We start from the raw sequence: 18,611 nt of genomic DNA, 5'->3' as shown, positions 1-18,611 counted from the left end.
CTTACACCATGAAAGACTCGCCACAACCACATTCTTCCTCTGCGAATTTGTTAGATGCGTGATAAAATAGTACGGGCAGAACGGAGGCAAACTTACTTATGTTGGGGTTCCTGAAAACGAACCGCTCGTTCAACTTGTCCTCCACCCAGTCCATTTCACTTCCGATGATGCTGAAGAGGGCCTTGCTGTCGATGAGCACCTTGACTCCATCCTGCTCGACCTCTTCGTCAAAGGCGGCCGGCTTGTCGACATACTCGAGATGATACGCGAGGCCGCTGCACCCCCTATTGCGCACGCCGACACGGATCAACTTCGGCTCGGGTCCCTCAACGAGGTTGCGCAGGTGGGCCACGGCAGTGGGCGAGAGCTTCATTGCCGCTTTGCGCGGCCGCAGCTTTCGCTTGCGCTCTGGTGGGGCCACCCGCTTGGTCGTCTGGGCTTCCTTCTCAGTAACGGCGGGGTCGGGACTGGCTGTGGATGCAGACGATGCAGGTGATGCTGAGGCGGATGACTGAGAAGTGCTTCTGGTCTCGGGAGCTTGAGGTACAGGCCCCGCTATCGAGGTTTCCGGGATGTCGTTGTTGCGAGGCGGTGGCGGTGGTCGGGACAGCGGGTATGGCTGGTAGGCTCGAGGCGTTGTCGTCTCTAATTTCTCGGATGCGCTTCGGTGACTCGATTGCGCAAATTGTCGCAACATCTGCTGACACGGTCGGAACGATGACGGGGTGGAAACTGGGCGGCCAAAGAGTAGCGAGGCTGTCCTCCTCTCCAAAACCATCCGCGGCGCATTCATCGTGAATGGTGTTGCTAGAATACGCTATTACTGGGGGCGATGTTGGGGTTTTGCCACATTTGCCGTTGGAGGGCGGGCGTTTCTGCTTTCTCGAGGTGCGGTGCGATTGTCTAAGGAGGTAATGAGGAGACGGTTTATTAGGGAGGGCAATAAGAAATACACAAGAGAGAACCGCGCTCTGTTGGGAATTCAGGTGTTGGGGCAGAGGTGCTGCAATGGTTCGATTACGGCTTGTTTGTTGGTTGACGCCGGGAGCCGCTGTCTCTTTGTGTTTGCTTGCTAACAAACTCGAGGGTTCCTAAAGTTGCCGATGACATAGATATCGAACCACGACCGATAACTCCGGTCCCAACCGGGCCAATGGGATGCTCGTCAATGTCATCGGGTAAAGCCATGCTGCGTATCGATAAGACAGGTCGGGCCGTAGATAGTCCGGCGAGCAGCTGAGGACACTCCATCCAGACCTAGGCCGGCCCAATCACAGACGAGGCCCATTAATACCCAGCGGGATTAACGTTCCCTGCCCCGCGGTGAGGACAGCTCGCTCATGACCCTGCGCCTGCGCCTGTACGGGGTACGGATGCGACGCAATTGGGACAGCTAAAAATAATAATTGCATGTCGATCCGGTGTCAGCTAATCATCTGTTGCGCTGAGGACAGGTTGGCGCTCAGGGATTCTGGAACAAAAACAAAGTTGCAGAGACGAACAACCTTCTTTCCCTTGTGCGCAAATTGGATTGACTGGGGGAAAAGCTTGGTTTAATCTTGTGTCGCTTGCATTCCCTACTTCCTGTCCAAGACCGGCCTCTCTCGAGTCTATCCATGTGTCGACCCGCCACTACGAGACTACGATATGGAGGCATCTCCCCTGACACAGCAGGCCCGACCTGATGTGTTCCAACCCAAGATTGTTCAGCTCTACGAGGCTCTTTTTAAGGTTAGAAAGTTCCGGATGCCCCTTATTATAATTCCAAAGAACTGCTAAAGCTGACTTGTGAGTTTTCGACAAGGTACGTTTCCAGGCCTTGCGCGCATACCGTGACTGAACGAGAAGCGTCCAAATCGCTGACGATCCGCCGAACCTCCAGGAAGAGGACGAATTAGATGGCGATGGCGAGAAGACCGAAGGCTTTTGGCGCGAGTTCTTCCTCCTGAAACCCGATCGCGCCTCCTTGCAACGCATATTGGGACAATTGAGCCCCGACGACCTCATCAGCCTACAAGGACAAACGAGGCGACTCTTTGCGCGATCGGTCGCCTGTCTCAAGCAGGGCGGGCCCGCCACTTCACACGCGCTCGAGGTGCGTCTCTAGCAACTTTGCGCTCGAAAACATGCGACTGTACTGACTGTATGCGCAAAGACATTGACGACCTTCTTTTCCGCCGTCTTGCCAAAGAAGTATACGAATCCATCCTCGGACATAATCTCCATCTTGGCGGGTTTGGATCATGTCGACACCGCGTTTATGGAACTTGTTGGAGCTCTGGATAGTATAATACGCAATGGAAATACGCGTAAGTTTACCCCTGGGTATGCTATCGCGATCCTAAATGCTGATAAGAACTTGCTGCATGCTAGTCGAGGTGCGCCAAGGGGCCGTCGAGGTAGTACTGGCCATCACGTCGGGGGCATACCAAACAAGCCTTTTGACATACTTTATCCACAGGGACCTGTTCCCTGCCATAATGAAGTTTATTCAAGACTCGGACTCACCCACCCGTGTCCTGAAGCCTTTCATGCTACTGGGTCTCCTGGCCAACTACAACAAGTTTGAGTTCCAGAACCCCTACCAGCTGCGGCTGAACGACTTCGTCAATGAGGCAGCTATTCAAAAGGTTATTAGATGCATCGGCCAAACATCTAAGAATCTGCGGGGACAATATGTCGAGATTCTCGAGGACCTACCGGAAGGCTGGTCAATCACGAGCGCTCTCACAATGTTTGGCTTGAGCTCTATCACGCCGGGCGCCAAAGCCGCCCCGAAGAAGCCTACTTACGATCCCGAGGTTGCCAAACAAATGTTCGCCAAGCTGTAAGTATTCTATCCTCTCCATGAAGACCCAACCCGCGGCTAATTGCTTTCCTCTCAAGTCCTGGTGAAGACGCGGCACTACTTTTGGGCACCTATGACTTCAGTCATGCAAACAAGCTATTCTGCTTCAACTTGGTCACGTTGCCAGCGGAAAAGGGTGACGAACAGCCTTTCTCGAGCTTCCTTTCACTTACATCGTACCTTCTTCAGCACGCGTTCCTCTCGAACCGCGCCACAAACTATGCGCATCTCAGCCTAATGGTCTTGCGCTTGATTATCGAAGACCAGGTATTGTGTAAGCGGCTTTGTAGTGAAGAAAGTAAGGTGGCAGTCCGTTTGTGTCGGCAGAGGCAACCGTATCTGCCATTGGTCAAGGCAGACCGCATTCTTGCCACCAGTTTACTTGATACCATGATTGATGGTATCAATCACAACCTGCGGCGCCGACTGGATGTCAGCCTGTATAATCTGTGCACAGGCATCATGCTCCGTCTCATTTCCTACCTCTCACGGTCGCGGACGCGCTTGCAGTATCATTGGTCGGAACTGTTCCGCTCTTTACTAGCGCTTATACGCTTCCTGACGACCTACGCACCGGATTTGAAGGATCTTCCACACATCGAGACACTCCTCGATTTGGTCGTGAACCTGTTGGCATTGTCCTTGTCAGCAGGCGAGGCTTTCCTGCCTACCCCTGCTGCCTACGACGATCTCTTCTACAAGACGGTAGAGAGCGCTGATCTCTTGACCAAGTTCCGGGACACCTACAATCTTGCGAACCGGCCCTCAAACTCCATTGATACTCTGATCAGTGTGACTACACACTACAAGTCGTTGCTAGACGCAGGGGGTTCCAAGAAAAACCTTACCAGCATTCAGGTTACCGAAGTCATTAAGCAGGGCTACGAAACCTTGAGCATACAAGCCAAAGAAGGCTTGGACGGCTGGGAGAGGTACAGAGAAGCAGACGAGAGGACGCTGCTGAAGAAGATGGCGAGAGCGACGGTGGGTGATGTAAAGATTATGATGGAGTCTTAGATACCAGGGAAATTCGAGCTGAGATTTTATATTTTCCCTATGTTCGAAGCGTTCATCATTTTCTGGCATGATTTGGTGAAACGGTGGCCGTACGTGGATGGGCGCATCGAGGGTAACACGGGCGGATGATTTGACGGGGTATTGGTTTGTTCTCCAGCATTTCTAGATATGGCAACCTCCTTTACCAATAAAGGCAACCGGTAGATTTTACTCCGAATCCACGGGCACGCCCGAATGCTACCACGCGATGGGGGGTAACCAGCATCGAGAGATCCCTAGCAAGTGAAAGACAACTCGGTTTCGTTATGGATACTCTGCTGTCTGACAATCACTTCAGCGTCAGTTCTACTGTTCATAGCCGGCATAGCTTCTCAGGGGCAAAGCCGGAGCTTCTTGGACGTCGACAGCGCCCGAAGGAAATTTGGCCATTCGAGCTCCGGATTCGTGGACTCAAGCTAGAAAGACTATGTCCGGGTCAATTCACCGTCCGCGGATTCCCGTCTGGGCGGCCGCATTGGCAATCTTGGCCCTCTCGGCGCCATGGACTTTTGATTATCTTGCTCCTTATACCAAGTCGATACTGTCGTGGTATTCAATGGCATTCGCCGCAAACCCCTTCAGCACCAGCAGCAGCGCCCAGACTGGTGGCCCAGAAGCGGATGCGGATACGGCTGCGGCCCCTTTCGTCTGCGACCCCGACCACGCCTACACCACCACCCTCATCTCCCTCGAGCCGCTCCTCCTCTACATCCCCTCCTTCCTCGCCCCCACCGAGATCGCCGCCCTGCTCGCGTCCGGCGCGCCCGACTTCGCGCCCAGCTACGTCATCAAGCACGGCCGGCGCCTCGGCACCCCGGACCGGACCTCGCAGTCGGCCGGCCTATCGCGCGACGACCCCGCCGTCCGCTGCGTCCTGGCCCGCGCGCAGGCGTTCCTGGGCGCCGCCCTGTTCGACGAGGACCGCGACGACATCGGCCCGCCCCAGCTCGTGCGCTACGAGCCCGGCCAGCGCTTCAACGTGCACCACGACTGGTACGAGACGCCGCAGCCGCCCGCGCGGGGCGAGGTGGACGAGTGGCGCGGCAGCGGCTGGAACCGCGTCGCGAGTTTCTTTGCGATCCTCGAGGACGGGTGCGAGGGCGGGGAGACGTGGTTCCCGCACGTCGAGCCACCTTGTCTCTTGGCGGGGCATCGTAGTAGCGACGTGAACCATGGGAAGGAGGAGGGCAGCAGCGTAAAAAAGCCGCCCATCTGGAGGATCCATGAAGACGGAGGCGTGGCGTTCCGACCGGTGGCGGGGAACGCCCTTTTCTGGGTCAACCTGCACGCGAACGGGACCGGGGACCGGCGTACGCTGCACGCGGGGCTCCCGGTTGATGACGGGCTGAAGACGGCCATGAACATATGGCCACGCAAATACTACAAGTGAGAGAAGACAAGCGACGATGCTGAGCAGAGTTAGTAGGAGCACGTATGCCGAGATCGACCAATATGGATAATGCTACCGAAGAAGCACACGATGAAGTCAAGGGGCTAAACGGCTACCATACACAGCAAAGAATAGTATAGGCACAGTTGACATAGCGCCAAACAAAGACTAGTTACTTAGTGAACTCGCTCAAAATCGATATTAAGCTAGGTCTGCACAATGCAGTGTATGATGTGATAATGCCAGGTAACAATCGAAGTGTTACATATATAGACCAACAGTTGTAGTCAGTCCCCCATCAAGCCCGACCCGACTCGAGGATGGACCGAACCCAGAACGCCCAATTAAATTTCAAGTGTGTTTTAGACCCCCTCTATACAAAATAAGGGGAGGTAAGTAAACCACTTTGTCCCATGTGCCATACACACAAAGTCTGCTCAACTCACAGCCCAATGTTGGCCAGGCAGATAACAACGACAACATACCACCAAACTAGAACACTAGTAACGCCGTGCAAAGACTTGCTTTTCCGAAACACACAAGGCCCGCCATCTCAGCCGAACGGGATCCTCACGACTTGCCTCTCTACCACTACTACCATCACCGAATAACATGAACCAAAAGGAAAACAGTACAAGGTCGCTAACATATATGTTGTCCCCGCCCGATCGATCGCCTCCTCCTTTATAGCCTGTAAGCCAGAGCCCTCCTCCCTTATCTCGTTGGGAAAGAGGGCTTCAGGTCATGCCAACCTTCTATGAGGATGATGCACCAACATCTAAATTCTCAACTCGACCCGCCTAGGAAAACCCCTGATCGATCTATACGGCCCAGCTTCCCCGGCGGGCCCGCACTCCCCAGGAGAGAGGGGCACCATTATTCTCCAGATCTGGGTGCTGCCGCGCCCACTCCCGAATGTACAGCCGGAGGGCGGTCCAGCGGGGCGGCATGTCGGCACACCTCCGCTCGTCCTCTTCGGGCGTGACCATGTCCTCGTCTCCGCTGGTGTCGCTGCTGGACTGGGACCCGAAGCCGCTCTTGACGTTGAGCTGCATCTCGAGCATGAAGCCCTTCTCGATCTTCTTGTCGTCGTTGCGCCGCAGGTCGCTGACCGCGAGGCCGGTGATCTTGCCGAGCTCCTCATCGTACGCCCGCGCCGTGGCGGGGTACCCCAGGCTGATGTAGTTGTACACCTGCGTGACGAACGCGTCGTCAAACTCGGCTGCGATCCGGTCTTCCCGCTCCTTGCGTGCCATCTCCTTTTGAGCGCGCTCATCGAGCCCCGCGACCATGTGCAGGCCACCGTGGTTAGACGTCCTCTTAGTGGGCGAATGTCCACCCAGTGACATCGAGGAACTGAAGGCGGCCGCGAATGGGTCGTGTAGCGTCGCCGGTTCACTGGGAGTAGCCAGAAGATCTGGACCTTGTTGAAGGGCGCTGGTTACTTCGTTGACCTGGGCCACACAATAGCCACGCCAAAGTCCGGTCTCCCCAGAGGTATCGCGGATCTTTTCCTCGGGACGGCTTTCCCCATGCGTCGGCCAAGGGTGGTCAGGCTCCAGCCGTGTGGCTTTGGGACTTGGGCACATGCGGAATTTGAGATCAGACCCTAGCATTGGCGGTGCGGCGGCGTTGCGCATTTCCCGGAAGTGGCTGTCGTTGTCATTGTCGTCGTTGCCGAAAGTAGCAAAAGGGTTACCAAACGGCCCCTTGCGGAACCCGGGTACCTGGGGCTGTCCAGAAGGAGCTCCTGTAGTGGGAGGTAATGGTTTGCCGACCACATGAGAGGTCGATGGGCTGTCCGATTCTGCGGGGTGTTGGTCGAGTGATTCTGGTGTTGGGCCTCCGGTCGTCCAAAGAGGGTCTTCTGGCGGAGGGTCCATGTCGTCCGAGAGCGTATCGACGCTCATATCACTCCCGAATCGGAAATGCGGATGCTTTTCAGCATATTGTCTCATCTCCTTGACAGCCCATGGTAGGTCGGTCGATTTCCGTCGAATGAGCTTCGAAGTGCCATGTCTCAATGGCTCATCGTCCGAATCATCGAACGGAAATTCCTCCGAGTTGTCTCTCACGTAGAAGTGCTCTACACCTAGTGATGGGACACCGTTGGGGAATGCGGATAAGGCTGATTCGAGTTCGCGCTGCCTGTGCGCTTCACTCGCAGCAACAGCTAGCAGATAACCCGAGACGTCCTCATCCAATGACTCCCTACGATTCTTCTCGTTGGTACTCTTCTCCTCCCACTGGTCAACCTTGACGTTCTGGGCGGGCTCGCCGAGCATCAAATCATCAACATCGCGAGTATCGTCATTGTTCCCTTCAGACGAGTCGTCCGACTCTGATGACTCAATGGTGTCCAGTTCCATATGAAAAGAGGTCTTGGGAGTGCTCCGCCTGGTGTTGGGATGGGGCTTCATTGAGCCTTGCCTTCTAGGGGTCAGGTACCGGGCGGGGGCCCCGCCCTCCTCCTCTTCTTCTTCTTCCTCCTTCTCCTCTGCTGTCGGAGCTGCGACATCATTCGAGGCTTTGGGGGGAGGTCTGTTCTTCTTCGGTTTCGGGGCGTAAATGTGGTTTGTACCGGGTGTAATATCGGTCTTGTCGGTATGTTTAGTGGCGGGACCTTGTTGGCCAGCACGCCTTTCCCTTCTAGATGTCTCAATCAATTGAGGGGTAAACCTCCTTCTGGGCTTCCTCTCCTCCAAGTTGGGCTCTATCGTTTCCACGAACTCCACATGCGGCGCATATGACGACGTAGGCGACGGGTCCGGGGTCAATTCTGCCGTCGGACCATGCGGGTTCTGGCTCTTGTTCACACGATACGAATCAAACGTCGTCTCGATAGGCACGGGAGCGAAGCGCCGCCGGGGCTGTGCCGGAGGAGCGTCGGCCATGGGGATGTCGTCCACCTGAACGGAGGCATCTTTGGTGGTTCTGGGCGCTGGTTTCTCTGGCTGCGGCGCCTGGGACAAAGAATGATCCTGCGTCTTGTCCGTGCTCGGAGACGACGATGTCTTTACCGACTCCTCGACCAGTTGGGGTGCGAAGCGACGGCGGGGTTTGGGTGCAGGCGCATCGGGCATGGTTTCGTCATCGCCGGCAGCCATGATGTAGTGCTTGTGCCACGGATAAGCGAAAGCGGGAAGATAACAAAGACTGAAGTCGGCGATAAGGGTGCAACATGAAGCAAAGAACCAACGACTGTTTTTCAGGCAAGCAAGCAAAGCAGGCAACTTTTTTCCGTCTAAACGCAGCGTTCTATAGGATATCGTGAGGACAAAAAGAAGGATCAGGGAGCCGGGAGGGATTCCAGAGCTTCTGTCATGGCCCAGAATCAGCAACTCCTCTCCCACCCCCGTACTAGCCCCGTGACGCGAGTGCTTGGCTGGGAAATCGAAACTACGCACCGCTACTTACCTGCTGTAGCTGGCGGTCTTGCTTCGGGTAGTGGGGTTGTTCACGATGCTGGGACCCAGCCGCGGCTGCTATGGATCCAATGGGCTTTGTCCAAGGCAAGCCAGGGGCGTTGTCGCATTGGGCTGACTTGTTAATTACTGGGGCCCCTGCAAGATGCAAAATGGAAGATGCTACTTTGCTTTGCTGCTGGGGGGCTGCGCGGCCCCAGCTGCTCTAGGTGCTTTCCAGGGTATTTGATTGTATTTCTTTCTTTGTTAGTTCCTCCCCGCGGCCTTTGCCTTGGTTTCTGCTCGCTGGAACGAGATTTGCAGGAATGACGACTTGAACAGCTAGTTTATGCGAGAGCAAAGCAAACCGCCCCTCGCAACGTCGTGAACTGTTTTTTGCTTCTTCATCTGAGTCTTGTCTTGGAATGACAATTCGTTGGCTTGTCTCAACAGAAAATGATCCGACCTTTTGACTGGCGCACGCCAGAGCCGTAAAGTCAAGTAAGCAGCCAATAGCCCAGTGGAAAGTATATATGCTGCATGCACGCACTGCACGCTCGCTGCACCGTGGGTGGCCAATAATAGGCTCCTAGTTTAGCAGCAGAGGCAGTTAGTTCGTCGCTACATGCGTTAGTTGGCGCAAAAACCTCCAACGGGTGCATCTCTCGTTGCCTTCCTAGGATACCGAGTGGGTGTAACCAGCCCAGCAACGGCTGGGGTCTCTCTGGATTGGCCGTAATGCTGTTCGTTCTTCAGTAATAGCCCCAAGAGATAAGCTTGATTGGTAGAGACTGAACCGAACAGAGTCCAAGATGGATGTCCTTGCTGTCTTGGACAGGCATGTCTTACCCCAGACGGCTGTCACATTTTGTCCCCGACTCTCTACGTAGGGTACATACCTACATTCCTCCTACGTGAAAGCGAGATCGCAGCACTGAAGCCGACTCTGACATCATTCGGTACATTTCGCGTCCCTACTACTAGTGACTCCCTCTCGGGACGCTGGGCCCTATCCGAGTCACGACTAGATTCTGACACAAGACGCATTGAGCGAGTCGATGCAAAAAAAAAAAAAAAAAAAAAAAAAAGACAGTGTGAAACTATGCCAGGCGTTGGCTGGGGACCGTTATCGAAATCTCTAACTTAACACAGGCCGTACCTACCTACAGTTCGGTTCGGCTATGGGATCTGAATAGACGTCCGGTATGCGCCTACATAGCACATTAGGTATGCGCCAATCTGGATACTGCTTCTCGTGGTGCATCGTCTTCACCCTGTTTCTCCCCGAAGGTTGCCTGCCTCTCAGCCCTCCTGGCCCGTCCATTATTGCTAATAGCGCGGATGGGGCTCTGGACAACCCCACGAGCCACATCCCACGATCCCACATGATCGTTGCAGGTGCTTACTTGGCAGCGCTGCACGTTGGTGATCTTTTTCTGGTTCGACGGGGTCTAGACGCTTTCCGTCAGGACTAGACACGACGGCGCCGGTTTAGGAATGGAATGGGCAAACATCGATCATGATCTGTGCCATGCTACCCAGGCATGATGCCGTGCCGCGGCTTGTCGTCCGAACGAGAGACACAGCAAGTGAAGGGAAAAAGAAGGGGGAAAAAGAAAATAAGCGCTCCGTTGTTCGCTTGCGCGCATGCGTCTGCGCCTGCGCTCTGTGCCGGTGTGCATTTCCCGGGACTCCGGGTACCTGAATTTTGCAGTGGCGCGAGTCAGGCCAATACGAGCCAAAAGGGGACTCCGAGAGAAGAGGCATTCCCAATCGGCGCAGCAAAAGACGCACCGGCCAAATGCAATCTCCACTAGCCTGTCAATTGGGCAGGAATGGAGATGCGGCTAGGAGATAGGAAAATATTGGTATGTATTGTAAAAATGGGCGATTTGACAGATATGATGGGCAGCGGCGGCTCAAGGAACCCGTCGGTTGTACCTGCTCTCCTGGCAGCCTGGTTCTCCTCTTTTTTCGAGAGGCCGAGTGCATCTTGCCTACACGTACTTGCGTCCGCTTTGCGCTCTCCAAAGTCGTCTCCCTCCTCAAGGTTCAACGTTCCAGCCACATGGTCAGCAAGGATTATGTTAGGTTGATTCCCTCCCTACTAATACCTCCTAATGTCAAGACTCAAGTGGTCAGTCAGGCCAGGGCGCCACGCACCACACGACAACGCCTGCCATCTTTCCACCCTCCTGATTCTTCACCCCCACCTCCTTCGCCCGGGTCCGCGAGGGGGGCGTGGACGAGTAGCCGATCTCGACAACCGAACATGTTGCTCTTTCCACATCCTTCGAAATCCCCAGGCCTCGTCAAACCATATCCTCCAAGCCATAGACCATGGTCACTTTTCCCGCGATGGACGCTCGAATGGTTCTCGCCTGCAGTAGCATGATTCGAGCATTATGCAGCCCCGTCACATCGAAGATGAACCGGAACTGACCGCCTCGCCCACAGACAGCCCTTACACCGCTATCCATTCATCCTCCATCATGTGTGAAAGTAAAAGAATTTGCCAAGATATGACAACGAAAAACAAGGCTCGCGTGACATTTCCCACAAGTCGGCCCAATCGGATCGGTTTCAGATTTAGTACGCAATCCGCTCCAGCATCGTCAAGTGCACCCCGTTTCCCCGGATCTTCCCCGCGAGCGAAGGACTACTATTCATAGCATGCCAGGCGATTGCAGGTAGGGAGGGGTAGGTAGGATTGTATTAGCTCTGCCGGGGGACAGTTGGCTCGTCTGGTCGAGAAAGGCATCTTGATTGACCACCATTCTCACGAGAGCTTCTCGCCACAATGCGCCTTTCCCGCACATCTTGCTAACCTGCCGAGCGCATGAGGGGAAATGCGCGTTATCCACGATTCGGTCTCACTGCCTGTGGGCACAGGTGGCAACAATTGCGGCCAGACTGCCAGGACAATCGGCCCGCCCACCCAAACTCGGTCGAACCTCCTGTGAAATGAGCCCATATCACCTGATGCACAAAGCATTCAGAGAAAAAGTGTTCTTTGTGTTTTGAAAAGCTTTGAAGCCCAGATCAACTAGATCCCAATTGCTCCAAACATGACCTTACCCTAAAGCCACAACAATAAAAGTCCCTGTGCAACAAACTAAGATAATGCAGTCAAGGATAAAGACGAAACAATGTTTTTTATCTTCTATTGACATTCAACAATGGAGTGAAAAGGCGCATTGTCTCGTGGTCTCTCCCCGTTTGATCACCTGGAGCCACTGGGACTATAAAAGTTAACTGTCTCCTGGGGCCCTGGCAGTTAGATCTGATGCAAGTAACTCGGGTCCAGTCTATTGCCTTTTTTTTTTCTTTAGAAACCGACCTATAGTGTAAGCAGAGACGTTGTTTCAAGAGTAGGTAGTCATCATGTCGAACCGCTATATCCGCCAACAAGTCGATACCACTGAGCCCTCGGTCGCGAAGACGTACACCCCTGCGTCCCAAGGGCAGAGCCCTTGGACCGACTTGCTCAGCGGCCTCATTGTCGGCGTTCTTGTTGGTATCGCTATGATGAAGTTGACTGCTCTTGCACTGGTGTTTCTCAGGATGACTATTCGTCGAGCTTATCGACGCCAGATTTCGCAGGTCTAGGTAAGTTGGAAAGGGGTAAGGGGCGAACGTATGGCAACTACATACAGTCGAGCAAGGTACAGTATATATATATATACATATCAATATTAAACGCGCCTAGCAATGAAGTCTTGTAGATACCCTTAACTGTCTATATTAGGTCAAAACCAGTAGGCAAGTAAGGTCTTCAACAAATGTCGTATACACTGCTTGGAATTCTATTGAATCTAGTTTCCCAATACCTATACTTACAAACATGCATAAAGCTGTAAATTGGTACTGTCCCCTTTCAAAAAGTGGTCTAGGGGGTCACTTTACCCCTTTTCAGCATGTCCCATCCAATTTCAGGCACCATATCATCAACTTCTTACATAGTAGCGCTTCTAGCTCTCTGTCCTTCTGCCTAAGAACTCAATGGTTGGTATCAGAAACTATGGGGGGTTGGTTTGTTCCAATACTTTCGGTTCACGACGCTTATCATCCTTTGCTTCGAAAGTTCACCGCACATCAGCATCCAGCTAAAGATCTGTATGTAACTCTTGCTGCATATTTTCAAGATCTTCAATTCAAATACCAGAGGCTTCTTTAGGCTGTGTTCATACATCAACATGCAGTAATAATCATGGGGTATACTCAGCCGAGCAGACAAGCAGATGTTCCATACCAAGTATTGTCGATAAAGACCATCTGAGTTTGAAGCTACCAGCACACAACATACGATTTATTGATCCGAGTTCTCGTGCCTTTAAATAGGACCATTTGCCCTGGAGGTCCGCTGGTTCCTTTGGCTCAGTGTGTAAGTCTTTTTGTGCCTTCTCAAGGACTCAGATGTATGCTGTCAAGCGAAGTTCAAATTGTTGGTCTGATGCCTTCGGCCCCAACGGCAAAGCTAGAGATGGCAATACTCCCGAAAAATACTATATAATCTAAAGACATGACTCTGTTTACTCTTCTCTTCCAAATCACAGTTCTTATCCTGAATAGCCAGATCCCACTGCTTGGATGTTGGAATCATGGACTACCTGACTACCAGTCTAAAGTTATGTAGCTACTCGAACCTGGTCTAGTATTGGCTGTCTTGAGGCATTATATGTAGTCGTCTGGGGCACTCTTTGTCTGAGGCAATACAATAAACAACTCCCCATTGGGACAGTAATGTCAACTGCTAAACTACCCGAGAGTATCGTCCAAGATCAACTACATAAATCCGCAGGTTAAGATCGCATGAGGCTACAATATGTGATCATGATTTTGCTTGCTCTAGCTCATCCATAAGAGCCCCGCAACTGGACAGGCAAGAGGACAATGTCAAACTGATGGGAACAGGATGCTTCTGACCAGATATTGACGGATTATATGATGAAGGATTCTATGAGTTCCCCAGAATAATCACTCTCGCCACAGGCTTTGGAGCTTACTATACTCTCGAGAACAAGAAATAGTGAATAGAGTGTGTATCTAGAAGTGAGGCGGCTCCCCCACTGGCCATGGTCTCAGGAGTTGAGCGCCTGTGTACGGACCCCCATCTCCCCGTGCCACCATACTACTCTGACAATGGAAGTCGTGATAATACCAGAGCATGGCTGTGATTTGACTTCCATATTCCGAAGCTCATCTTTGATAACAATCCCTTCGTCACCGCCAGCCACAGACGTAGACATAGGGTGCCATAATGCAGTGCTGTGTTAGCTGCCACGTGAAATGCCGTGTATCTTTGTTCCAGTTACAAGTTATGTAACTAGATAATACGATTGTTACATAGCTATTGCTCTGTAGTAACGACTGGGCGAATCGCAACCCGACTGGCAAGGGCATCGTGGTAGATACGAAGACTCAGGGTAAAACAACCATACACGTCCAGATCATTCAAGACATATACAGATGTTGAACTACAAATCTGCTTTACCACCCACGATGTTGTTGATACCTTGGAAGACACGAGCCGAGTGTCTCACTTGCCGTTCCACGGCGGGAAAGGGGGTGTAAGACAACAGTCTCCGCGACTATACCCGATCAGATGCCCATGGAACGTCTCTCGAACTCGGAGGCGATTCTGTCAAGTTAGCCATCGGTAGCTGAGATCCTGAGTTCCCTCATTTGAAGCTGCGTTGACTGGGTCGTACCTGTTTGTAAGCATCGTGATGGGTGTCGATTAGGCACGTTGGATAATAGTGACCATATTCGCGGTGGCTCAAAGTTGAATCCATCGGCGACAAAGAGGAATCAGCAACAATTGGTGCCAAGAGCTTGTACACTGACTGACATAGATGGGGTCTGTCTGACGTGTCTGTCAAGCCTGGATGATGGGTTCGGATCCGAGACACGTGTGAGTTGGCCGGCATCTTAATTTGCCACACCGGCTTGCTGGAAAGTGCAAAGCGGATGATCAAAATGGCCCGATGAAATTGTTGCATTCGGTCAACTCCTGTGTAGCAATTGTCCGTTGGGCCTGCTGAAGGAAACTTGATAACGGTGAAGACTGCGGTGTTGGCTTACCGCGCAAATGGGGCGTTTCGTAGGAGGATGAGTCGAGAGTCACTCACGTTCTCAACGACAGGAGCTTCCATGATAATTCATTGTCGGCTGTGCCTGTCAAAGTAGAGTTAATGGCTTCGCCGGGGCGTGATGTGAAGGATTCCAGTCCCCGGCCATGGACCGGAGACGGCATAGCGCAGTCCCGTTGTCGTCTATCGCAGCTGACGACGACCAGCTTCGCTGACTGAGAGACATCAATTGACAGACCGGAGGATTCTTGCCATATTGCTAGACAAGTCCGTCGACGCGACGCGTTCCACATCGGTTTGTTGACTGCAGAGTTTCCTAACTTGGAACTTAGAAAGGCAGAATCGTTTGGACTTAGATACCTTGTCGCTCAAGGCATATACGCTTCATGTAGTCAGTCTAGTTGCAGTAACGAGCGAGTCTTGTCACCCGCCTCTTTTGGCTTTTGCGCAGTACGGTGACCAATCAGGGTAGCAACCCGTAATCTTGGATTTGATAAGGCTATGGCAATTCCATCCCACCATCTGGCGTTCCTCTACCAGAGCGAATCGCCTCTTTCAGACGTTATCTTCCCCAGTCGGCAATCTAGCCGAGATTAGATGCCAGGTCTTGTTGAACTGAATATCTATACATCCTAGACCAAGGTTGTATATGCGTATGTCAATAGCAGATCCGACGGAGTGCCTATCAATCCTTTGCGCCAAACTAGGTACATGCATGCCAGATAGAAACGAACGCTGCTTGTTTTCACTTTCCGTTGGATTCCGTTGGGGGTGGGTGGGTAAACATGTTGTGAACCCTGTTTAGGTTCTTCTCTAAAGACAGACGAACGAGCTCACCAATATCGATCAAGAAGCAGCTTTTCGCCCAGAAACCGCTTACAATAGACTGGCATTGGGCATGTAGATTCACGACGTGTATCGCTCGTTGTGGTGTGTTGTGCTAGATGGGTGGGATGGGTGACCAATGCAACCCCAACTTGTCTGTCATGTGGATATTTTTCTTTCCCGCCGTTACATTGGGTTCGCATGGTACATACACCGGCTGGCTGGGGGTCAAGGGAAGGGGGGCTAAGATTTCGGGCGCCGGTTCTTTTGATACACGATCTAGGCTGCTGGCAGTGTGAGAACTGAAGTTGAGTTAATCGATCTCACATCAGCATCATCCATCCCGTCCTCTGGAAAGTTCCCGCGCGAACGCGCACCACCACGCCGTTGCGACGCGAATGAAGACTCGTCTTGTCATTCGTTATCTCTTGGCACATGATGCTGAAATGAGCCATATGCAGGCTGGGAGGACGAATCCGAAATAGGCAACCTAGTCATACCGTAGGGATCTACGCTCGACGAATTCGACAAACGCCCGGGCTCGTCTCATGCGCGCAGATGCGACTCCATATACTGTGTTGATGTAGGTTGCTGTCGTCGGGGAGTCTGGCAGACTGGCAGGGGTGGCGGGCAGACTGTGGGTGCGTGCTACAGCCGCCACCGCTGAAGATAGGCGCTGTGTGGCTGCTGCACCACCACAAGCCCCTGCGAGAATTAACACTCAAGTCTCTAACATGCTTAGGGGCATCCAAATGCTGCGATTCCTTTCTGATGACCACCACAGGAGGTAAATATCGGATAATCACATCGAAAAACAACATATGGATTTTCGAATAAGCATAGTTAATTTATTGTCCGTTGTAGTTGAGAGGAGAACGATCAATGTAAGTGCTATCAACGAAGAAATCACGTACTGTTTTCCCCCACGGCCGCTTGACCATCAAAATCAGTGTTGGCGTCCTAGTCAGGACCTACAGGAGCTTGTGTAACACTGCAATGCAGCGCAAAAGTATTGGGAACCGCGACCCATCTCGGATGGGACTGTAGCGGACGGATACCCATTGCAGCATCTCGATGGCGAGTGTATCAAACGCTGAGGCTGGCAGTGAGAAAGACCGAAGCGCTGCCTCACTATGGAGCATGCAATCCTCTCACGACTACTATATTGCCGCAGTACCGTCCTCCTGCATTGGTCTGCTTGGAGAAGTGGAAATCGAAATTGAACGATCGTTCTTAGTGCACAGACTGCAGTAGATACATGTACTTACCTACATTTGCAGCCTCGATGGGGACTCAATGACGTCGATCTCTTGCCGGGCAGGGCCACACATATCTCTCTGTATGCATTGTCCAGTCGCCAAAGAGAGGTTGTCAGGTTTGGTTCCCTATGTGATATCGAAGCCGTGCAGTTGGGGTTAAAGGACCGATAATCGTGGCAGCGGCGAGGCATCCTCCATGATGAAACCCCTTGAAAATGTTGGCGAGTCTATTGGCCGTGTTGGATGCCCATAGGAATGTGTTTGCGCGTGGAGGCAAGGCGGTCAAAGATTCCCGATGAAGACTTTCAAGGGGGCCGCGATGTCGAATCAAGAGGCGACCTGCCGCTGCGCTGGCCCATTGGGATGGGCTGGGATCGTATCCGAACAGCCCCAGAGGGCAAACTAGCAATTCCACGCTGTTAGTAGACTCGACTACTGCACCATGTTGTTTCGTTTTCTCGCCCCCCCAAGCTTGAGAATGGGCACGGCAGACAGCCGGATCAGGACTACCCTAGCGAACGGGACTTTGGGAGTAGAGCAGCTTTAGTACCGACGGACACATCGGCTTCCCACAGGCTAAGGGTCTAAGGCTCAACGGCGTCCTCAATTTCTGGCAGTCTGGTCGCTAGCCCAGCCAATGAGGCTGTTGGCATTCTGTCGGCGAGGCGGTCCAGACGGCCAATGATCCCAGACAAAACGTGCCATCCGACCAAGGAAAACCCGTCGTCCATTTATTGAACCAACGATCCTGGGAAGTGGTGGCTTGATTCATACACGTTATTTGTACAGACTATGTGAAAAGAGTAAGATGCATCCCTACATAGGCATTTACCTACCTGCCCAATGGGTAGCTCTGTCGTTTCCTTTTTTGCACGGCACCGACCAACCGATGCGAACTCCTCTAGGTATCCTCGTCGTGCCACCCACGGCCGAAATCGAGAAATCCACATGTCGTTTCGACTGGAGAGCCAACTAACTGTTAATCCCCGTCGCCCAGGCCAGCCAGCCCCTGTCTTCACGAGGGGAGGTTTCTTTTTTCCCCTGGGAAAGCCCCCATAATTGAGGTACGTAACCGACTACTTAGCAGATGCGCAACCAGGATATATCCCAAAACCTGGCTAGATGATGAAATCTCTGTGGACGGATTGGCAGGGAATAAAGTGACAGACGGAGACACGGCATGTTGTGCGACATCTTGTGATACTGAGGCATAATAGCAGCTGAGGTACCTGTAGATTGGAGGAGGTACATGCCTAAATTTAGGCGACTTTTTCCATCTCATGATGCTGTCCTGACTTGGACTGGGCTGGCTGCTGGCCTCTCCAGTAGCCTCTCGTCCCAACCTTGAATGCTTGACACATTGGAACAACTGCATCTCCCGTGCTAGCTCTGCCTAGCTGCTGTGCTACCGGCCAGGTTCTGATGTTCCCTGTTTAATGTTTTCCAACATCTCTCGAGTGGGTAAGAGACGAACGAATCGTAGGCGGACAGTCGGGGCATCGACAGCTTTTAATCAATCCCTCATCCAGTCCTCTTTCTGGGTTTTCTGGGGACGACTGTGCGAGAGGGACGCTCCCGTTCCATGCATCAATCTTTTCCACCTTTTTTATCCCACTCGGTATTTGTGTTTGATGAGACATCAAAGTTACCGGGTACATGCGCCTGTATGTACATACATACATAACATCCATACCTAACGTACTGACTCCAGTCCAATTGCCTATTACTACTGACTTA

The 18,611-nt window shown here is 52.7% G+C and overlaps 5 protein-coding genes across 5 annotated transcripts; 3 read left to right on the top strand and 2 right to left on the bottom strand.

Annotated features, from left to right (window-relative positions):
- Position 1: 1 nt before the first annotated feature.
- Positions 2-793, bottom strand: PG985_008957 (uncharacterized protein; the record flags this gene model as incomplete). The annotated part of the gene is made up of 2 exons (XM_066828725.1): positions 2-39; positions 97-793. The coding sequence occupies 2 exons, from the start codon at positions 791-793 to the stop codon at positions 2-4; spliced, it is 735 nt and encodes a 244-aa protein (XP_066683637.1).
- An 854-nt stretch (positions 794-1,647) lies between these two features.
- PG985_008956 (uncharacterized protein) lies at positions 1,648-3,865 on the top strand (the record flags this gene model as incomplete). Its single annotated transcript, XM_066828724.1, has 5 exons — positions 1,648-1,731; positions 1,883-2,095; positions 2,156-2,309; positions 2,374-2,827; positions 2,887-3,865. The coding sequence occupies 5 exons, from the start codon at positions 1,648-1,650 to the stop codon at positions 3,863-3,865; spliced, it is 1,884 nt and encodes a 627-aa protein (XP_066683636.1).
- A 466-nt stretch (positions 3,866-4,331) lies between these two features.
- PG985_008955 (uncharacterized protein) lies at positions 4,332-5,294 on the top strand (the record flags this gene model as incomplete). The annotated part of the gene is made up of 1 exon (XM_066828723.1): positions 4,332-5,294. One exon carries the CDS (start codon positions 4,332-4,334, stop codon positions 5,292-5,294), a length of 963 nt encoding a protein of 320 aa, XP_066683635.1.
- An 821-nt stretch (positions 5,295-6,115) lies between these two features.
- Positions 6,116-8,401, bottom strand: PG985_008954 (uncharacterized protein; the record flags this gene model as incomplete). Its single annotated transcript, XM_066828722.1, has 1 exon — positions 6,116-8,401. One exon carries the CDS (start codon positions 8,399-8,401, stop codon positions 6,116-6,118), a length of 2,286 nt encoding a protein of 761 aa, XP_066683634.1.
- A 3,681-nt stretch (positions 8,402-12,082) lies between these two features.
- On the top strand, positions 12,083-12,307 carry PG985_008953 (uncharacterized protein; the record flags this gene model as incomplete). Its single annotated transcript, XM_066828721.1, has 1 exon — positions 12,083-12,307. The coding sequence occupies one exon, from the start codon at positions 12,083-12,085 to the stop codon at positions 12,305-12,307; it is 225 nt and encodes a 74-aa protein (XP_066683633.1).
- Between the last annotated feature and the right edge of the window lie 6,304 nt (positions 12,308-18,611).

Source organism: Apiospora marii, assembly GCF_038362585.1.
Source record: "Apiospora marii strain CBS 49790 chromosome Unknown utg000005l_segment0_segment0, whole genome shotgun sequence".
In the NCBI taxonomy this organism is placed as follows: Eukaryota; Fungi; Ascomycota; class Sordariomycetes; order Amphisphaeriales; family Apiosporaceae; genus Apiospora; species Apiospora marii.
This window is presented reverse-complemented; position numbering and strand designations above follow the sequence as displayed.